General features: G+C 29.0%; 1 protein-coding gene across 14 annotated transcripts in view; it reads left to right on the top strand.

The window, feature by feature from the left end:
* Nucleotides 1–432: 432 nt before the first annotated feature.
* The window catches only part of LOC102679359 (protein lap4), a 48,789-nt gene continuing 28,422 nt past the window's right edge, over nucleotides 433–20,799 (top strand). For 7 of the 14 annotated variants that reach the window (XR_004149907.1, XM_006612127.2, XM_006612126.2 and 4 more), the window contains exons 1-2: nucleotides 434–2,060; nucleotides 2,347–2,464. Coding sequence is in view for 11 of the 14 variants with exons in the window: in XM_006612127.2 (XP_006612190.1) it covers nucleotides 1,899–2,060; nucleotides 2,347–2,464 (280 nt within the window). In the remaining 3 variants the exon portion in view is untranslated. Of the gene's footprint in view, nucleotides 2,061–2,346; nucleotides 2,465–18,527; nucleotides 18,726–20,799 lie in introns of those variants that run through there. The other 7 variants (XR_421213.2, XM_006612125.2, XM_006612132.2 and 4 more) reach the window with 3 other exon arrangements.

Below are 20,799 nucleotides of genomic sequence, written 5' to 3'. Positions count from 1 at the left end.
AACAATTATATTTATTATATTTATTAAACAAATAATTATATTGATAGTTAATACAATAAAAAAATAGAATATATAATACTAGTAATATAATAATGAATAATAGAATGTATAATATTAGTAGCATATATATATTATATTATATTATATGAGTCTAAAAAATATTTAGTAAGAAGTTATAAAAAACAGTCTTTTTTGTAATAATTAACTTTTATAAATAGTATAAAAATAAATATACAATAGTATAAAAATAGAATAAAAAGTATTTTATAAATTCTAATATATAAAATACTTTATTGCATTATTTTTTTATTAAAATAATATCTTTTTCATTTCATAAATTTACTTTTCAGATGTTTATTATTATTAAATTTAGAGTTTCTCTTCTATATATGCAGTAAGTCTATGTTGAGAAATATGGAGGGGGAATTGTCTTTTCAAAGCGTCGTGTGTTCGTTCACTGATTCGCTGTTGATTTCGAGCCACGATCCGTAAGAGTGTCTAAAGTCGAATCTGAAAGTGTATCTGACATGTATTTTATTTATTGTTATTTTTCTTTCTTGTAAATTTTTTTAAGTTATCTTATTTATCAATATGTGTAAATAATAGCGTGTAATGTAAAAAGCAATGCGATAATTTATATTCGATCAATTCGGTATTGTTTTAATGTGATTTAGTGGTGAAAAAGATATTGTGGTGTAATGGAAGGAAGAAAAAAGATAGTAGAAGGAAAAAGAAAAGGAGAAAGTGCATTTCGTTTTGGGCCTGCTAGTGGACTCATCATCAGTAAGGCTATCTAGCAGGCCCGTGTCTTAAACTTTGGGATGTAGAAGCCAGATTAAGGGATATATTTGTAAAAAAAGATAGTTAGGCATGTGTGCGAGAATTGTGTTTCAGTGTAAATCCCTCTGGTGGCGAGTGTAGAAGGGCCGTCACAGTACATCCTTAATCATAGTTAACGATATTTCAGTTACCGGGTTTAATTATTTTCTTAAAAATATTAATACAATATAAAATTAATAGTAAAATGTAAAACAAAAAAAAAAAAAAATCAGTGTTCTGTTACTTTTTTGAAGTACGATGAACGTGTAACTAACTCAAACTAATTTGCGGCAAGCGTGTTTGTATTGAAGTAGTTGTGTAGTCTATTGTAGGCTGGTCATGTTAGAAATGCGACTGTGCATGTGTTATAAAATATTTAAACAATTGGTATAGTGGTCCATTGCTGTGATGAGTGTAGAATTTAGTGCAGTTGTACGATCAATAATTGAAAAAATAAACGAAATTTATAAAAAAATTAAATCAAAAGAAAATATATGAAATATATATATGAAATATCTTCTTAAAAGAAATAACATTTAGAATTTACTGTTAGAATAAATTCTAACAGTTACAGTCGCAAAAATTAAAATAAAAAAATAATCTGTCCAGAAAAATAACAAATATTTAATATTCAATAATAAATATATACGTAGTTAAAAAGAGAATTAATTTCGCGGTTTAATAACTTAAAATATTTGAGTGGAGGGGGGTACTGTGGCAGTTTCCATATAGAAATTACTAGCTAGTAACTTCCGCTAGATAGCGCTGATGTCAGAAGAAACTGTACGCTAACGAGTTTGCCAATCTTAGAAAAGGATATATCCTGTGTGCTAGAGGAGACGCTCAGATTTTAGAGAGTCCTAGAAAAGAGTAGTCACGTTTGAAATCGGGTGTTGCAATATCATTGTTATAATTATTAACGTTATTTTTAATAAATTTTTATTATTTTTTTTTTGTCATGTGATAGTGTATATATATTATTAACCTCTGCTTATGGGCGGCTAATCATATTATTTTGAGAGTACAAAGACACTAGAAAAGAGCGCTATTTACGAACACGCGCAAGCCGCCATAATACCATGTTCCGCTGCATTCCAATTTTTAAAGGATGTAACAGGCAGGTGGAATACATTGACAAGCGTCATTGCTCTCTGCCGTGCGTCCCCGATGATATTTTACGATACTCGAGAAGTTTGGAGGAGCTCCTACTGGACGCGAATCATATTCGTGATCTACCGAAGGTAAACAAATACTGCTACATGCCAACTTTCTGTCTTATAACCGTATCTTTTTCTTTCTCTGCCCCTCCCCTATATCATTCCCCTCTCTCTCTCTCTCTCTCCTCCTTCTGTCTACCTCCCTCTCTCTCTTTCTCTCTGTATCTCTCTTTTCCTATTGCTATTGTGTTCATGACGTATCATTCCATCACCTATAATGTAACTAAGAACGACATAGCTGATAATATTTTTATTCTAATTATTGCTTTTTTCTTTTACAAACATTTATTGTCATTTTTTTTTATTTCAGAATTTTTTTCGGCTACAGAAGTTACGAAAGCTCGGTTTGAGTGACAATGAAATTCACCGTTTGCCTCCAGATATTCAGAATTTTGAAAATCTCGTGGAACTGGATGTATCCAGGAATGGTGAGTGATTTTTTTTATTATTATTCTGTTTTTAATCATTTTGCGGTTTTGTGGTTGAGGATTATGATAGAAAATTTGATTTTCATCGTTTCGATAGACGTGAATATTTTTTAGATGCTTTTTTTTCTTCGTTTTTTCGATTATTTTCTTTTTCATATAGTTGATCAACAAGCAGCTTCTATCCACAGCTTCGAATGAAACACGTGTATATGTGGACAATTGTCAATAAGAGAGTTGAATCGAAAGTGTAATAATGCGCGTACAAAGAGATTGAATAAAGAGAAGTAGAATTAAACGAAATGAACTATTAACAGAACTTCAATTTGGACGTTTATTGCACATTTGAGTTAGATAAATTATGAAATATTAGTCGAGTATTATAATAATATAGCTTATGGATTATTGTTAAGATAGTACTTTTTTTTTTACTTACAATCAACTATAATAATGTTGATATAATAATATCGATATAATAATGTAATAATATCGACCATAATAATGATAATCACAGTTGCTTTATATCATTATTATAAATTTTTTTTAAAGTAATTTCAAATATTATTATTTAATTATATACAAAAAATTTATATTATCTTATAACGCAATATATTCTTCACAACAAGATGCAATTTTAATGAAAAAAGTAATGTCGATATAGGATTCTGCAATTGATGTAATATCAGTTTTGATCCTAATCAATTCTTTTCCTTTTCATTTTATTATCAATTCAATTTTTTTTTCAAATTCAATAATTAATTCATAAAGATAGAAAACAACGTTTCGTTTACTTTCTAACGACGATGCAGAGATTCGTAGCTCGAAAGGCGCGTTGAAATGTGTTTTTTTACTCTCGTCTCGAAGTTGTTTCCCAAGAGGGAAGCCTTTCCTTTCTCGCTGTTCGCTAGATTTACTTACCGTTCCACTTCGGCATTTTTATGTTTACCTTATGCTTGTCTCTCACCACCCGCATATATATACAAGGAACTTCATTACTTTACACGCAACACAACGCTAAGTAGAAGGAATGTAATCCGTAAAATCGCGGATGCTTCGTTTTGCCTTTTCTTCTTCTATTCTTCTTCTCTTCTTGCCATTAAATATTTGGCTTGTAATTTAATGTTAGTTGTACTTCATTGAATATTTTTTTCTCGGATCTGAACAACTCTTCTTAACAATTATTTTCTTCTTTCTGTAAGAATTTAAATGTAAAAAAATAATATTGAAAGAATATATGAAAAATAATTTTTGATTTGATACAAAATATTTTATATTTTAAATTATATTTGATATATATATATCATCTGATATAAGCCATTAGTTTTCAATAATTCATTTCTTCATATTTATTACTTGTGAAATTAAATTTTTTATATATTCATTTCTTATCATATTTTATATAGTATAGAATATATTTTATATAATATAGAAATATGCTTATCATATTGTCATATATTTTAAATTGTATTCATGATAAATATTAATTTATGTTTTAGAATAAATTAATGATTAAAAGATTAATTTGTTATATTAAAATGACTGTATAAGCAGTTTTTTTGAAGGATACATTATTGAACGATTTCTATCATAAACTAAATTAAACTTTCACTAATGAGGCCTATTGTTAAAATAGTTTACATAACTGATTAAAATTCATTAGACGTTTTGTTTTTTCTTTTTTTTTTAAACTATTCGATTAATCTTATTTCATCTTAATTCAATTTTTTTAATCGATTTATTACATATATATAGAATTCTATATATCTAATTTTTAATTCCAAATGTATGTCCTTCATAGTTTCAATATTAATTAAAATATTCGATTTATTTCATTAATTTATTTAATTCATTAATCAATTCGAATAATATACAAGTATTAATAGGAAATGATAGGAACATTTAATGGTATAAATCAAGTCAACAGCATTTTTAACCGAAATGGTTGAATAATGAATAGAAAAAAAAAAGAAAAAAAAGCAGAAAAAATTTTTTTCGAACAATACTGAAGTGTATAATAAGCGACGGTATTGTACACGCTGTAAAATGAATTCTTTTGTTCGCAATGAAAGTCGAGAGTTGGACTTTCAGCCAAATAAAATGTTCTGCCAGTTTTGCGCCATATTCGATCTTCAACAGATTCTCAAAAACGAAATTCAAAGCAACTTTGTTGCTCATTTTTCTATATCATAGGCTTTCTTCATTAATTCATTAATTCTTCATTAACTTCTTTTTGATTGACAGCCAATTGAATTTTATTCAATTGAACTTTAAAATTGTTTCTTTGTAAAAAGACAGAATATAATTGTCTTTTTTTTTTTCGATCATCGATTGAAATTCCTAAAATTTTTATATTATTGATAATAAATTAATTAAATTGTAGTATTATCAATACAAATTTTCAATTCCTAAAATATTTAAAAAAAGAAAAGAAAAAGATTTCTCGAATATACGGAACAGATAGACAACTAAATAAAAGATATTTATTCAAATTTTCGATAGATATCATATCGATCGATTGTTTATAAATGATTACCATTATATTAAACGAAAACAAGGGAGTAAACAAATTCTTGGAACTTCCTTTAATTATAATATTAAAATACATTAATAGATAATAATTGATATTTTGTAAAAAAATTTTATAAATTAAACGTTGCATTGTCTCTTAATAGACAAATAACGAATAGGCCAATTAATTTTATCTATTCTCGACTCAAAATATATAAAAACATTTGCAAACGCAATATATTGTGAGAACTCTTTCAAAATCCAACCAAATCGATTGACTTTTTATCTTTTTTTTCCAATAATTTATTCAACAAAGAATTTAATCGCTGTTAAAATAGTTGAGAGACTTATTGATCGGAATGACATTTTCCATTATTAGAAGGATTTGTTCATCGTTCTCGATCGGTCCCTCCTTGGTTGTCGATTGATGCCTTCCTCTTCAGGTTCAGGAGGATCGAGGAAATTATCGACTCGAGGAACAATAAAAGAATCGAGCCACGTACGAGCCAATAGGACATTTTTCTATCCCCTTTATTCCTTCTGTTCCTACCATGTTCTTTATCGAACGAATATTATGCCTGTCTTTTAAAGGATGCTCTTTTATCGTCAGCCATGACGAGTATAGATGAAAGATCTGTGTCGGTCAACGACATGTACTATTGCTTTCCATACGAGACCGGAACTGGCGTTCACCGAATATAGGCCATTCGAAGTTATTGTGTCTTCGATGAAGTACAGTTAATTCGATATCAGGTCACAGACTAATTTTCACTAAATGTGATAAACTGGGTCTGCACCATGAGAACGATTCATGCATCGCTCGGCTAAGTGGGTCGATCTTTTGTGGGATTAGGCGGTTCCAGGATTGCACCGCGTGAGAATTAACACGAACACTGGCTCTGTTTCCTGGGAAAGAAAAGAGGCTTTACGTGGCATGATTTTAACGTCGGGGAAACAGCCAGGTGTTGAGTTGAAAGGTTTATATGCCGTGAATCGTTAGAAATTTGATTTTATTGTTTATTTTTTTTAAGACGATTTTAAACGATAGTCATTTTCTAACGTTCGTTTTTTTATAATCATTAATTTTTTTTATTATCAAAAAATAATATATTTCGTCGATATATTTCAATATTTCAAAAAATATTTTTATTTATAAAATAAAAGTAAGGAGAAACATGTAAAATTTAATTATGTAAAATATTAGGGAAAAATTGGAAGTAAAATGTTGTTACTTGTTCTTATTATTATTTCTCATTCAGTATTTTTATTAGAGAACTTGGAAAATTTAATTATTTTTTCGTGATCTTAATAAATTTATGCTCGAAAGTTAACACTGAAGAAAAAGAAATTCTAAAATTAATTTTCGAAAATTCTGTTTGCCTTTGGATAAAAGAATTTTACAAAATTTTCAAGCAAAAGATGTGTTAATAGATCCAACCGTAAACTTAATTTTAAAAATATCTTGCAACATACAAATAACTTTTGAGCAATTTTACGTCAATAGTTAAGTATGTTAAACGTACAGCAACTTAAGTATGCTTCTTTTAAAATCACTTCACCATGTTCTATTTTGTCGATCACATTCTTCCTGAATAGACGGGGCTGCTGAATAGCACCTGAAAGAATAGGGATAGATGATGAGATCCGGCTGTCTTTTAAACTGATAATATCTTCTGCCTTAAGATTTGATATAAAGCTTAATGATTTTCATGTTGGAGTTATTTTTTTATTCTTTCTTTTTTTAATATTTTTTCACATGCTCTTAAGATATATGAAAATTTAAAGAATCGTTGTCTGATTTACGTCTGTTTTATACAATGAGTTTAAGTTTGATGATGTATTGGGGGCTTCTGAAATATTGGACACCTGAATGAGCGATAAAGCTGTTTGAGAAGCTGATCCTCCAGTTATTTTGAGCTACGTTATAGAGCTATCGATTGTACACGATTTGCTGTAACCTCGGGTTCGGCCCCCTTTATTTTATTTCAATATCGCGTGCCGAGCAATATGATTCTATATTTTTAACAAATAACTAAATAATACGAAAATACACATGGATGGATCCGCGGATGACATGTATCGATTATAAAAATATTAATATATTGATTAAACTATCTATGCGCCGTATGGAAATTGATACGGATACTTCTGTGATCGTGTTTTACATTTTAATCCTTTAACGAATTTTGTTTGCTTTGATTGGCAAACTTAAGCGTAATTCTTTCTTGAATATGTAGTGTACTTCCTTATTCGTTCTTCTCGTAATTAAAATGAGAGTAAAAGTTATTTTACTATGTCTCATTCAGAAAAGAAATTTCTTAATATTTTAATATTCTCGTTAATATCCTGGAAAAGTAAATTGCAAGATGTATAATTTGTTAAAAAAACAATCGAATCGTAAAAAGTTAAAATCTTTCACATTGAATTAAAGTATAGAATCTTCTTTTCTTTTATTTTTTTTTTTTTTTAGATAATTTTTATTTTTAAGAGATAACGATAGAGTTAAAAATGAAGATGAAATCGAAGAAATAAAAAATTAATAGAATATACGAATTAATACGAATTAAAAATTATAATCATTTTTTAATCGAATCTTTCGTTCTTTCTACACAACAATATCATTATAATACGCGAATCATCGATTTTATCCGAATATTTTCACGTCGAAACTCTGGTCAGGCTAGTTTTTATCATGACAAAACACGCTGTATTCTTCGAAAAATTATTTCCTGTTCCGTAGATTCTCTCGAAGGGACGTAGCCACGAGAGAATCATGGACGTGCGACGACTCATCATGGCATCGGCTATTTCCTGGTTCCAGTTAGTTTATTGTACCGGTACTGTGGCTCTAATAATGCTCACGATGACAGTGTACCGCAATATGCTTATTAAAAGCATCCGTTTAAAACAAAGCGTCGTCCATTAAATAATTCCGATACTCATTATTTAGTCAGAGATTTGTCAGAAACTAAATTAAAATCTTTTTAAAAATACACTATATTTTAGTAAAATGTGTTGACGTAAAACAATTTACACTATTTTTAATTTTAATTGTTTTAAAAAAAAATTATTTTTTGTAGGAAATTTTCTACTTATGATAATATGTTCAAAATATAAAATTCATCATTCAAAAGATAATTAAAATTTTATTAATTACGTTATAGTTAAAAATTACATTGTTTTTTTTATTTAAAATTAGAATTGATTTACATTTGGTTCTTTTCAGTTTTATTATATTGAATATTTATTATTGAATATAATAAATTAGTATATAATGGTAAATATAGATAAATAATAGATAAAGAAAAAAATATATTTATCGTAGAGAAAATAAAATAAAAAATAAAATTTTTAAAATATAAAAATTTAGATATGTAATTTCCAAATTTATGATGTTCATATGTTATTTAAGTACACTTCTTCTATATTATTCCAATTCTATATTTTGCATTAAATTCGATTTATTACGCGAAAGCATGAAATTATAAAATTAGATAAATTTGACTAAAAACCATACTTAAATGGATCGATTGCTCTTCGTTAATGCAATTATTATCAAAATGGAATCTCAGGTTTGAACCACTTATAATAGTTTGTAACCGCAATATTGTTGATGCGTTTATTAATTGCAAAATCGAGCAAGGGTAGATTTTTATATAACTTTAACGAACCCATGCACGCGCGCGAATAAATTTATTTCTATAGATCTATATTTATTTTTGCTCATAAATTACCAAAAGGTTAAGTGATTCTTTTTTTTTTTTTTTTTGAAACTAAGAATAAATTATAATTGCAGATTAATATCGATATTTATTAGTGGCTCATATTTCAAAAGTTCTATTAATTAATCTTTGTTAAAAATTTTGTTTAAATTTAGAAAGTATCAAGTGATTTATGAACGAAAATATATCCAGAATACATGTATTTATAGAGTAGAAAATTTTTAGAGAATAATCAATAAATTCGATTCGATGAATTTCCACGAATTTTATGCGAGTAAAGCGGATCTGGTAATTTTAAGTAGAACTGGTCAATTAAAAATTCTTTGTTGCCGAAGCAGAAGCACGTTCACAACGTGACGACACGAATGAACAATAAATTTTCTTCGCACGCGACATTGATGAATGGATACCGTCACGTCTTAGGCTTGTATGGGGAAATAAAACTATTAATTACCATGTAAATATCGGTAACTTTTTTCATTCATTATTAAAGAAAATATTTTCCCCTAGTCCGGCGCTTTTTTCTAGGGGAATTCTTTAATTATTTCTCTAAAGTTCGCGCCTCTCAATGTGAATGCGTTTACATAATACACAGGATGTTTTCAAAGCTTGGGATCAAACTTTAAGATCGATTTCTATTAATTGCCGCAACGATATGGTTTCTCTTTAAAGAAACGTTTAACGGTTCACTGGAGTGAAGGAATTTTCGTCTCGGTCAAAGAATCTTCAATCTTCTTCTATAATCAGGATTGATATTGTCTTTTGATATTGAGCTGTATTGAAAAAGAAATTTCATATACTTAATTCGTGTACATATATATATTTTTTGTTTCAAAGTATAGACTTATTTATATTAATATCGCTCAAAGAGATTAAGTAATCTTATACTTATTATAAAATTAGTTGGGTAATTCGTTTAGGGTAAACGACCCAAGTTTAAAATTATACGATATGAGATTATAAAGCTATTTATAGAAAAGCCATTTTTAAATGTAATGTGTTGCCAATGAACTCTACATTATCAAATATCTTTTTTTATTTCGTACTCAGATAAAATATATATTTTTATCGCTCTTATGACCAGCATCTATGCCATTTTCTTTCATATAATCTTCCCTTACTACATAACTAGTTAAAAATATTTAGTCTTTTTTTTACAAGAAAAAATCATATAAAATCGTGTAATCCAGAAAATTCAAATTGTATGTCAATTCGATATAAAAATTAATTTATACCATAATCATCGTTAACTCTAACAACGATGATTGTTCATTTTTGAACCACAAGCGCTAAGGTGTATCATCTTAAGCGGAGGATCGTGATCTAGCAATTCTGTTACCCGATCTTCATTCGTTATTTAATCGCGAAAATCGCGTGGGTTGCCGTTATAGTCGTTCTATACTGTGGAATTAAGCACCCGGAAGAGACGAGCGGACGAACGATTCCGTTGGAAGCTTTGAAAAGAATCGGGGGATTGAAATGTCACGAACCCTCGAATGCTCTTAGCATTCTTGCTGGATCTGTGCTTCCCTTTCTCTCTCCTTGTCTCTATTTTTCTCTCCCTCTGTTTCTTTATGAGCGCGCAAACGTGGAAGTAATCGAGTGGTTTGAAACTGGCACAGTAACAAAATAGCCCCAGATTTCTACAATTAAACGTATACATATAACGTAAAAATCGTTTGCACAAGGATTCACTGTGTAATGGTTTATCTATCAAGCATCGTTCGTTTTGAGCTTTGAGAAAAGAAGAGGGATAGAAAATTGAGAAAATTTTTTTTATTAAATAATTACGTAATTGTTAGTGATTTGGACGAAATTGTTCCAATAGCTATTATAACAAAGTAAAAATAACATCACTTGTGAAACGCGTGTTCGATTCAAGCGTTTTGCGTTTGAAATTTAATCATTCGTCGAGCCAATATATTTATGTGATTAAAAAGCGAAGAGAAAGATTTCCTATTTTAATCAGTTTATAGAAAATAACAAATTATTTTAAAAAATATTCTGTTGAAATTGAAAAAAATATTTTTAATCATTGAAATAGAAAGATATCACTAGAGAAATTTTAGGGATTCCTAGATTTTAAAAAAACGTTTTGTCTTATTGTTTAGGATTATTTTATCATTTTTTGATATAAATTTATTATTTTATGAGTTAATATTATTCACTGATACATTCACAACACTAAAAATTCATTGTGACTTGAACTTACATACACTTGTCTTCGTGTTCAATATATTAATTATGAGCGACGTCATTTTGATGTCACGTTTATGAATTGAAGTATATATAATAGTTAAGGATTAATCCTTGAAATTCTTCATTCAACTTCTTTATCATTAAAAAGTTGATTAATGCACACATTTAAATGCTTTAGAAAATAATATTCTGTTTTCAAGACTATTACTAAATAAAAGTTTATTATTTCTTAAATTTATATTTTAATAACTAAATTATCTTACACAAAAATCTAAAGTAAGTTTATTTTTAAATGCAGTCTATTAGCACGAAAAGATAAAATTTGATTCATGGAAAAATTTTTTTCAAATTAAATTGGCATCCAGAAGGTTAAAGACCTCCGATAGGATATTTTTCTAACACGGATCAAATATTCGGCCAAATATTCTTCTTGTTACTTTCCTCAAAGCATGAGATACTGTTCTTTTATAACTAGTTACACAGGCTCGATAAATAAATAATCCTCAATCGCTTCCCCCTTTTCGCGTGAACAAGTTGAAAATACGGAATATACGCCATTGAAATGTCAAGATCGAAACTCTTTGTCGATCCCACTGACAAATATCTCACGCGAAAGTATACGTTGGCCGTGTAATTACGTGTGGGATACGCCTAAACATCGTGCCAATTTGAAATGTTGCGCATGCCAAGGCGGAATAGTTCAGCCATTTCTTCCTCTCTTCGCACGCGTACACCTCTCGTCTAACAATACCGTCAGATAGATCAACGTCGAACGATTTCATAATCACCGGTTTTTCGGCTGGAGCTTTTGAACGGAGCGTTGAACGCGCAGGAAATTTAACGGCGCAGGAAAGTTTGCCGCCCCGGAAGTTGCTGATGAAACTCTCATTTACGGGCCATCGAAACTGTGGAGGATAGTTGGATGTTGAATGAAGAGGATTTTTCGTATGAGATTTTATCCTTTGTCATGGAATTTTGGAAGGAAAGTATCGTGTTTGATAATAATAATAATAATGATGATAATAAAATTGGAATAATAATGAAAAAGTGTGTGTGAAATCGTTCAATTTTTCTATTTTTATTTCATTGTAAACGGGAGTATTGATATAAAATGTGGTGATATAACGTTGTCTGTGAAATAATATATATAATTTATCATGTTTTTACTGGATTTTTATTGTGATACTTTTTACGATTCTAAAAAAGAAGAATTTCAAATTTGTTCGTCATTTTCATTGAATTTTCATTGAAACGATCTCTTTATTATTTAACGATGTTAAAACAATCTTTCTGAATTTTTATTGTGAATAATTTCTTCACGGATAGATAAACAACTTTTACATGACGTGATGTTTAATATAAAATATTAAGTAAATTAGTTGCGAGCGAGTATTAATCGTTCATCATAAATAATATCCCCAATATTTTATCGTAAAACTCGCGTATTATGAAATATCCCATATGCAAAGTATATTATCTACTTTATCCACGAGAGAGGTCATGCTTATCGCCTGACTTTTTCCTAACAAGGAAGCATAAGCTTCTTTCATGGAGCCCTCGTAACGACTCGGTACTGACCTCTGCTAATTAACCACTGACCTTTATTAAACGAAGGTCATATCTCGTAAAGCACGCGTGGTTAGTCGCGTGCTCTCCATCAAATCGTAATGTTTCCCCGGATTTTAATCGATCTTGATCGCCGTTTCGTTTTTACTACCGTGTAAGTCATCAATGAAGGGGGTATCGATCGGTGTCGGCTCGAGAGAGAAGAAATTGAGATACGTTGGGTTCTTGCGTTACGACAGCTTATGTCACGAGCAATTTATATGATGCGATCACTGTCAAAATTTGATATGTGGCATCCTTTCATCGTTGAAACTTGATTTGTTAACCTTAGACCGGACTGTCATCGTAAAGATTCTACTGGAACGAGACGAGGAGATTATTACGGGTTGTAAAAAATAATGGAGAATGTTGAAAATTAATTAAGGGGAAGCGAAATGTGTGACGATAAGAAAATTTCTCGTCGATTTTTAATGAATGTTCTCTAGACATTTCTAAGGATAGTCTTTAGCGCTAAAACTATTTCAGCTTGTAATTTGTAATTTCAGATATGGTATATAGGTACATTGTATGCATTTCACTTAGAGAACACAGGTTCAATTGGTTATATACATCTCTAATGCAACCATAATAATAGGGCCATATGTATTTGTATTATTAGCCAGGTGTGTTACATCTACAAATTGGATATATAATCGTTTTATCAAGCTAAAATTAATAATACGTAATATGTAAAGAATTGAAAAACATTCTAGAAACGTTAATTTTTATTAAGAATTTTATTTGTTATATTTTGAAATGTATGTAGTATTGAACGTAGAAAGAAATTAGAAATGTTAAGTTAATTTTCATAATAATGTGAATTCCAGAAATAATTTTATATTGTATAATATTTTGAAACAGTTTGTATTATATGGTTAAAAAGAAAAAACAAAAATTGAAAAACGTCGATTGTCATGACGATAAATATTCCAGAAACGTTAATAGAGTGTCTTTATCGTTAATGTCTGGTTCGCTGTATGAAACTATTTTTCAGTCGCCTATTATCCTCGAGACGTGCAATAAAGAGATGCATTCACGAGTGTACAGAAATATTTGTCGCGTTTTATCCGCGGAAAAACTCCGCCTCAGGCATTGACGAGCTGAAAAGTCGATACTGTGTTCAGCGAGTCATCGAAATAATTGTGCTAATAACAGTTTTTTCATTGTTCTTTTTTTTTCTTTTTATTTTTTCTTCTTTTTTTTTTTTCACATTACAATTTTCCCGTACGCTGTGTTTCAGATTCAGTTTAGCTCGTTTGTAGAATCATATAGATCAAAAGGGCACGAATCACGTTGAATTTCATCCTTGAGTAAAATAAGCTTCGTTGTTGCGTTGTATTCAGTCCTAGTGATGAACTCACCACACTGAGGGAAAATGGAATTTGTAGTAACTGACTTTTGCTCGTTACCAGCCAAGCATCTTCTCTTGCAATTTTTCAAACTTTTTTCACTGAAAAATTACGTCTAGAAAGATTCTATTATAAAAATGGTGGATTAAAAATCATAGTGGTCCAAGGTAGAATATTTTTTTGAAATAAATTTTCAGGCTAAAAGTTACTTATATTTTTTCACTTCTTCTAAACATCATCCCTTTAATTTCATTCAGTAAAGTAATTATAATTTCATTCCCATTTCTTAAGTTTTCCATTTAAAAAAATATATTAAGATCTTTTCACGAAATATCATTTCTTTTTTCTTTTTTTTCACATTATATTTCTTTTATTATATTAACGAAATTATAGGTTACGTACCTTTCCGAGATTTAAATAGATTTTTCACTGAAAGCTCTCTTTCCTATAATGTTCAATGGAAGAAAACCAAGATGAAAAGGTTCGCACAACATCCCGAACGAGACTTTTATTCCCTTTTCAATTGGTATTAATAGCGGGGGTGCGATTTTATTGAAATTTATCGTCACCTTTGCGGAAGGTCAGTGCTCAGTAAAAGTGTTACGCCTCCGTGTTCGAAGGGTTCTAAAATCACACGTCTACCCATTCTCCCTATAATTTTTATCTCCCAGCTTCCACGAAATCTATTTCGAATCGTAATAAAAATCAAGGATGGAATGATCGTGAAATTCATTCACGTAACCTGAGTGATGAATCACATTAATAATTTCTACTCGGCGACTTTATAAATGAGGGGAGATTCCGTGTATCATTGATATATGCGACATATGTTCACTTCATGAGATTCCAAGTATACGTAAAAGAGCCCACGCACGATTAATAATGTTAACAACAATATTGTTAAAAATATCAATAATAATGTTGACAAGTTATGTAATTTCAAAAAGATATTTTCAAATTACTTCGATCTTTTCAATATCGTGCATAATTAACATTATTTTCAATATGTATTCTTTAAGTTTTGAATTGCCAGATTAGATTATTGATTTCCAATTCATGGAATCGCGATTTACAAGAGGATTTTTCGATAATATTAATATTTTATCGATAACTTTTAGCTTTTATTTATTTTAATATAATTATACTACTTCCATAGTCTACAAACATTAGTTATTCCATGGCGTAATAAAACAATGTTATTTCATTTTTTTATCTTTTTAGGCAGAAAAATATTATTTGAATTTATTAAAAAAGGAGATCGTAACTAAAAAAAATTATAAAAATATTGCCAAATTGTACGTAGAAGACGTATATAATTAGTGTGCTATTTCATGTCACATCTAGACATCTTCTTAAGACTATGTGACAGTGTTATAAGCAAGTAGTAAATAATTTTACAGGCGTACACGTGAAATGCGACGTTAATTCACACGTATGCATGCACACAGATGCCTCTATATAATGTATAAGCGTGTGTCACGGTTTAAGTATGTTGTAAGTATGTAATCCTACGTTTTCTCTCTCGCGCAGGATATGATAAATTAATGGAAAAAAAATATAGTTCGAAGTGTCGTGTAGTTTTACAAGCTCGTATAATAAGATTCGAGATTAATTCTTTCCATTTCTATGAACATTTATACTCGTTAAAGAAAATTCATTTTCATGAACTATGATACATACACGTTAGAAATTTTATCGTTATAGTTCTATAAATATTTTCTTTGACGAAATATGTCATAGTCTCGAAGATGATTCTAAAGAATTGAAATTTTCTTTCTTTGTAAGTAGAAAATTGAATGTATATTTATAATTGAATAGGTTTATTTTATTAGCGGCTATATGGTTTCTGATGTAATTTTATTTGTATGATAATAATGTGAGAAAATTAGCTGATGAAAGTTAGTTTTTCTTTAAAAGTAATAATCCATTTTATGTATACACAGAAATAAATTAGACTTTTTTTTTTTTCTTTTTTAAATTCTTTATTTTCACATAGTAAATTACACTCTATGTGATAATCAGTTGCTATTATCATTTAATTATTCATAGGTATCGTATATGCAGTATTATAATGCAGAATATTAACAATTTAGAGACATGTATAATATGATTTATAGATTATAAAAATGCGATAATTTCGACAAAAAAGCTAACATTTCGAATAACTCTTTAAATATATATTCAATTTCCTTAAAATTCTATAAAATTATAGAATTCAGATAAAAGACTAAATAAAAACAAAAAAATATTAAGTCGAATCTTGGAACTTTTTCTTTACTGTAATATTAAAAAAAAAAAAAACAGAATTTAATATAAAATCTGAAAAAGAAATTACAATTTAAATATTATATTGCAATATTAATATTATATAATATCGATGTTGTTATATAATATAATAAACAATGTAATGAAGTAGAATTAGGTTAGTAGAATTTACTCCGGTTTGTTATCAGAAGAAATCAAAGTGAATAGAAATAACAATGACAACATAGAAATAGCTTTACAATCTACGTTCTATCATTTAATCTCTGCTCTCAAGAATTTTTTAAAATAATTACCGCACTTCATAAATTAATATAAATATATATCTAAGTTAGAAGAAATTTCAATCTTATTTTACAATTTATTTGAGATTTCTCGTTTGATTAACGTTACTTTCATTGCAATTTCTCATCATTCTCTTTTTTCCTTATATTTTTCATTCAATTCTTTTGAATCGAACATTTTTTTTTTTTGCCTCTCCCATCTCTTTCGCTCTTTTATCGATCACTTTTTTTTCCTTTTCTTTTTATCGTTTTTTTCTTCGTGTTATACGATAATTTTTCAAGTAAAATTCAAGGTAAAGGGATCAAAGATAATGAAGAATGGGGAAAGAGGGAGCGGCAATACGCTGCAAGATTAATGCAGAGCCCGCGAATCACCGATCGAATTATTTCCTTTTTGCGCGTGAGCGTGTGTCGCGTTTCGTAAGGATTTATGAAATATATCGGGTGTCTGCTAAAAATAGACATGAGATCGCGAGAAATTAATGCAATATTTCGTCGGACGAAACTTCGTTTTAAACGCATCAATATTCATCGAGTATATTTTATACTCGAAAGAATTGGGTAACCAAAAAAAGTCGTTTCGATCGTTTCTTTTATAGATAGAAAAATATACGATAAAATAAATAATCGTTTATAAAACTTGCCAACCTGGCAAAGATTGCAAATGATTGTTAAAGTTAAAATTGGATGGATTATACTTAGAATTATAAATTTCTTCACGTATTTATTCTATTCAATTTACAATGAATTCAAAAAGTATCTTAGAATATTTATATACAGTTATATTACATTAAAATATTTAATACAAAACTTTACTCAATATTTTCTAAGATTCTGAAATTAAAAAAAAAAAATAGATATATTTCTTTCTATTTATCATGATTTTTAACTCAAAGCTTATCCATTAATTAATTTTTTCAAACTTGAAGTTTTCCCTTAAAAACGATTACGAAGAGAAATTTTATTTTCTACTTACCTTTTCAAAATTAACTGTACGTAAAAACTTAAACAAAGCTATGTAAACCGTATTCTATTCGTCCACTGACTTCCTTCTCATGGTTATACATTCGAATTCAATTTTGTGTAATAAATTGCATTCCTATGATAATCGATATCATAAATTCTCCTTTCCCTAGACGCGTTCTTCCGGTGCACGTGGTACCGTATTAATTCCTATTCTATCGGTTTTGTACGATGCACCTGCACCGAAATCATTTTCGTTTCGATCCATGTGATCGATACGAGACCGTTACGTGACACTTATTTAAAAAGATAATGATCCCTCGATATAATGATAACCGATGTTCCATGAATATTGTCGATAGCTCAAGATAAAATTTTTTTAGAACTATCGTTATATAGATTTAATAAAATGATAGTTAATTTTAAGATTACTTTCAATCAGGTTTTACCCGATTTATAAAGTTAATCCAATGCATCTCGATCTAGAAATAAAATAAAAGATACTTTTTTATTCGTTCAATTATAAAGTAAGTTTCTATTTAATTGGTTTGATTTACTGGTCCGTCAGTTCGATTAATGGCTTCCCTTTTTACCATGATACGAATTGTGAATCTGGAATTCTCTTTTAATCGAAACTTGATTTTGAAAAGAAAATTTTGTTCAAATTATTTATAAAATAATAAGGCTCGTTAGTAACATCTTCTCAATTTATTTGAGAAATTTTTGAATGTGAAGGCGTTGTGAAGATATTGGTCATAAAAATATATTCGATACAATTTATATAAAAAATTCTATATTAATAAAGATAATGACTCGGAATCTATTTCTAAGGAATATTTATCGTTTTTACGATACAGTTATGATAAGTGTATTAATAAATATGCTAGATATAACTCAAAATCTATTTTTAACGTACTTAACACTTTACCCATTTCATATTTATGCTATAGTTTAAAAATAAACCATACTAAAACGTGTAATGAAAGATTTTTTATGACCAATTATATATTCGTGTATGTAAATTATGAAATTACGATATATTAATATTTATATTAATATTATTGTAACACGAATGATTAATCAGACAGAAGTTATTACATATTACAATATAATTATTACACAGTTCGGTTACGTCGAGATTACGGTTCGACTACTTGAAGATTCTACGCGCGTATCATCGAGACGCGTTATTTTATCAACGGCGTGACAAGACGGAGGAAAAATACGCAAGAGTAGAGAGAAAGAAACGAGGAAAGTGTTAGTCAGCCAAATGACTCACACGAGGAATGTTAATACGTTTACATTTCGCGCCGGGCTATCATCGATTTCGATCCGGGGCACAGGTTCGAGTTCCTGGAATTTTTGTTTACAGGTATATTTCGATTTGAATAGATGTACACTTTGAGAATTTTCTACAGAATATTTGCAAAAAAAAAATGCATTAAAAGAATACAAATATTTTGATTGCAACAAGGATTAGATAAAAGAAAATTTTATTTTAAAAGATATCTAGAAACTATATATATCTAAAGTATTTTTATGATTTAAATCCATTAAGATTATTCAAAGCTTGCATATTTAAAATATTTCTTACTTGTATACCGATTCAAGCATTTTATAATCTAAAATGGAATTGTGAGTTCAATCATTTATTACTTATTTCCTAATCGAAGCTAAAGTGTAAATATTCAAAAATTCCAGTTATATAACGTCATCAGATCCTATTAGAATCGAGTCAGGGAATCTCAAACGAGTTGCTAATCATTTCCTAAATCAGGTTGAGGTCTATTTCAATCGATAATTGGAGATTCTCTTTTAATTCCTGAATATAATCATTTATATACATTGAATTTTAGTAAAAGAAGATTAAAACATTTTCACCTAAAACATATCTTTAAAATATAAAGCAAGAGATCTATAAATTAAAAAGCGAAATAATATTTCAAAATCGTATACCTGCTTTTAAAAGTTCAAGAAATATATATATATTATCTAAAAACATCTATCGTTCTTCCTATTAATCACAAATGCAATGATAAACGTGTTGCAACACGCGAACAATTTCGTATGTTCGAAGGAAAAATTTTACCGCAAAAAAATTCCTTTGAACGTTCATCGTAAAATTCACTCGTTATGCAGAAAGAAAAAAAAAAGAAGAGCAAAAAGAGGATATACCTCGTGTACATTACGTATATATATATATATATATACGTGCTTACGTGATTAAAAAGCAATCTTCGCCCTCTATATAAAAAGTATTTTCTTACGTAAAAGTATTAAACTTCACCATTAAATTCCTCCATATTATCCGGGACAATTTATACGATTATTCCCACGGGAAATCTCTTCACCAGAAAAGGGACCTCCTCACCAGGCCAAGATTATACCTGTGGTCTGTGCAAACCTCTATATACATCCTCCATTTTCTCCGTCCCTCGTGTGGTTTCAAGAAACAGTTATATATTATAAGAGAGAAAGAAAGAATGAAGAAGCGGTGTGCTTTCGGTTTGGAAAATGAGTGTGCAACGGGCTTGTCTCACGATGGTCAACGTATCAACGCCAAGTGTGTACCTATCGGTGTGCATACCAAGTCGTTGATGGAAACTCAATAAGGCGCCACAATCAGGTTACGCGAAACGCGTACATACATTGGCTTCCCGGACGTTTTCAGTTATAGAAACGTGTCGGGACTTACGGCGACGTCATGCAACCTCGTTCCGTTTCGTCTTTCTGAGTACTATAAAAATGTGACGAGTTTTTTTTTTTTTTTATTTTATTTATTAGAAAATACGTTTACTAAATTTGCAATATTGCGCCTTCTGTCGCGTGCGTCGATCATTGATCAAATATTTCTTGCGAAACGTTGAGAATAACAACAATTTATAAATGAGATTGATACTTGTCTATTATTACTTTTATTACTTCTTTTTTTTTTTTTGTAATATCAATGTTTTGAATCGTTCATGATCGTTCTAAATTTAAGATTTAACTATCCTCACTCGATTTATAAAATTGTTTAATAGGAATGATATGATAATGAGTAATTAATTACTTCTTTGTAAGATTTATATAATAAGTATATAATCTCTTCTATGATTTTGATACTCGTTTAAAAATTTTTAATATTTTTTTCTTTAAAAGTCTGCTTTTGAAGATTATTTTTACCTTTTTTTTTTCTATCACTGTAAACAAACTTTCACATTTATAAAAAATTAATCTGCATTAAAAGGATTAAATTGATATCTCTTGAAATGAAACTTTCAAAAGTCATTGCACAATAGGGAATCGCGTGATATTTTTTTTTGCAATCCTTGTAGTAATGCCATTCCATTCGGATTCAGCGGCAAAGATATATATTTTTTTTGAAATCCATATCGAGAAGTGAAAACGAAAGGCCATTGAGAGGATCACTATTCTTTTTTTAAGCCAGAGCGTGTTTGCACATG

Source organism: Apis dorsata, unplaced genomic scaffold (assembly GCF_000469605.1).
Source record: "Apis dorsata unplaced genomic scaffold, Apis dorsata 1.3 scaffold_99, whole genome shotgun sequence".
In the NCBI taxonomy this organism is placed as follows: Eukaryota; Metazoa; Arthropoda; class Insecta; order Hymenoptera; family Apidae; genus Apis; species Apis dorsata.
This window is presented reverse-complemented; position numbering and strand designations above follow the sequence as displayed.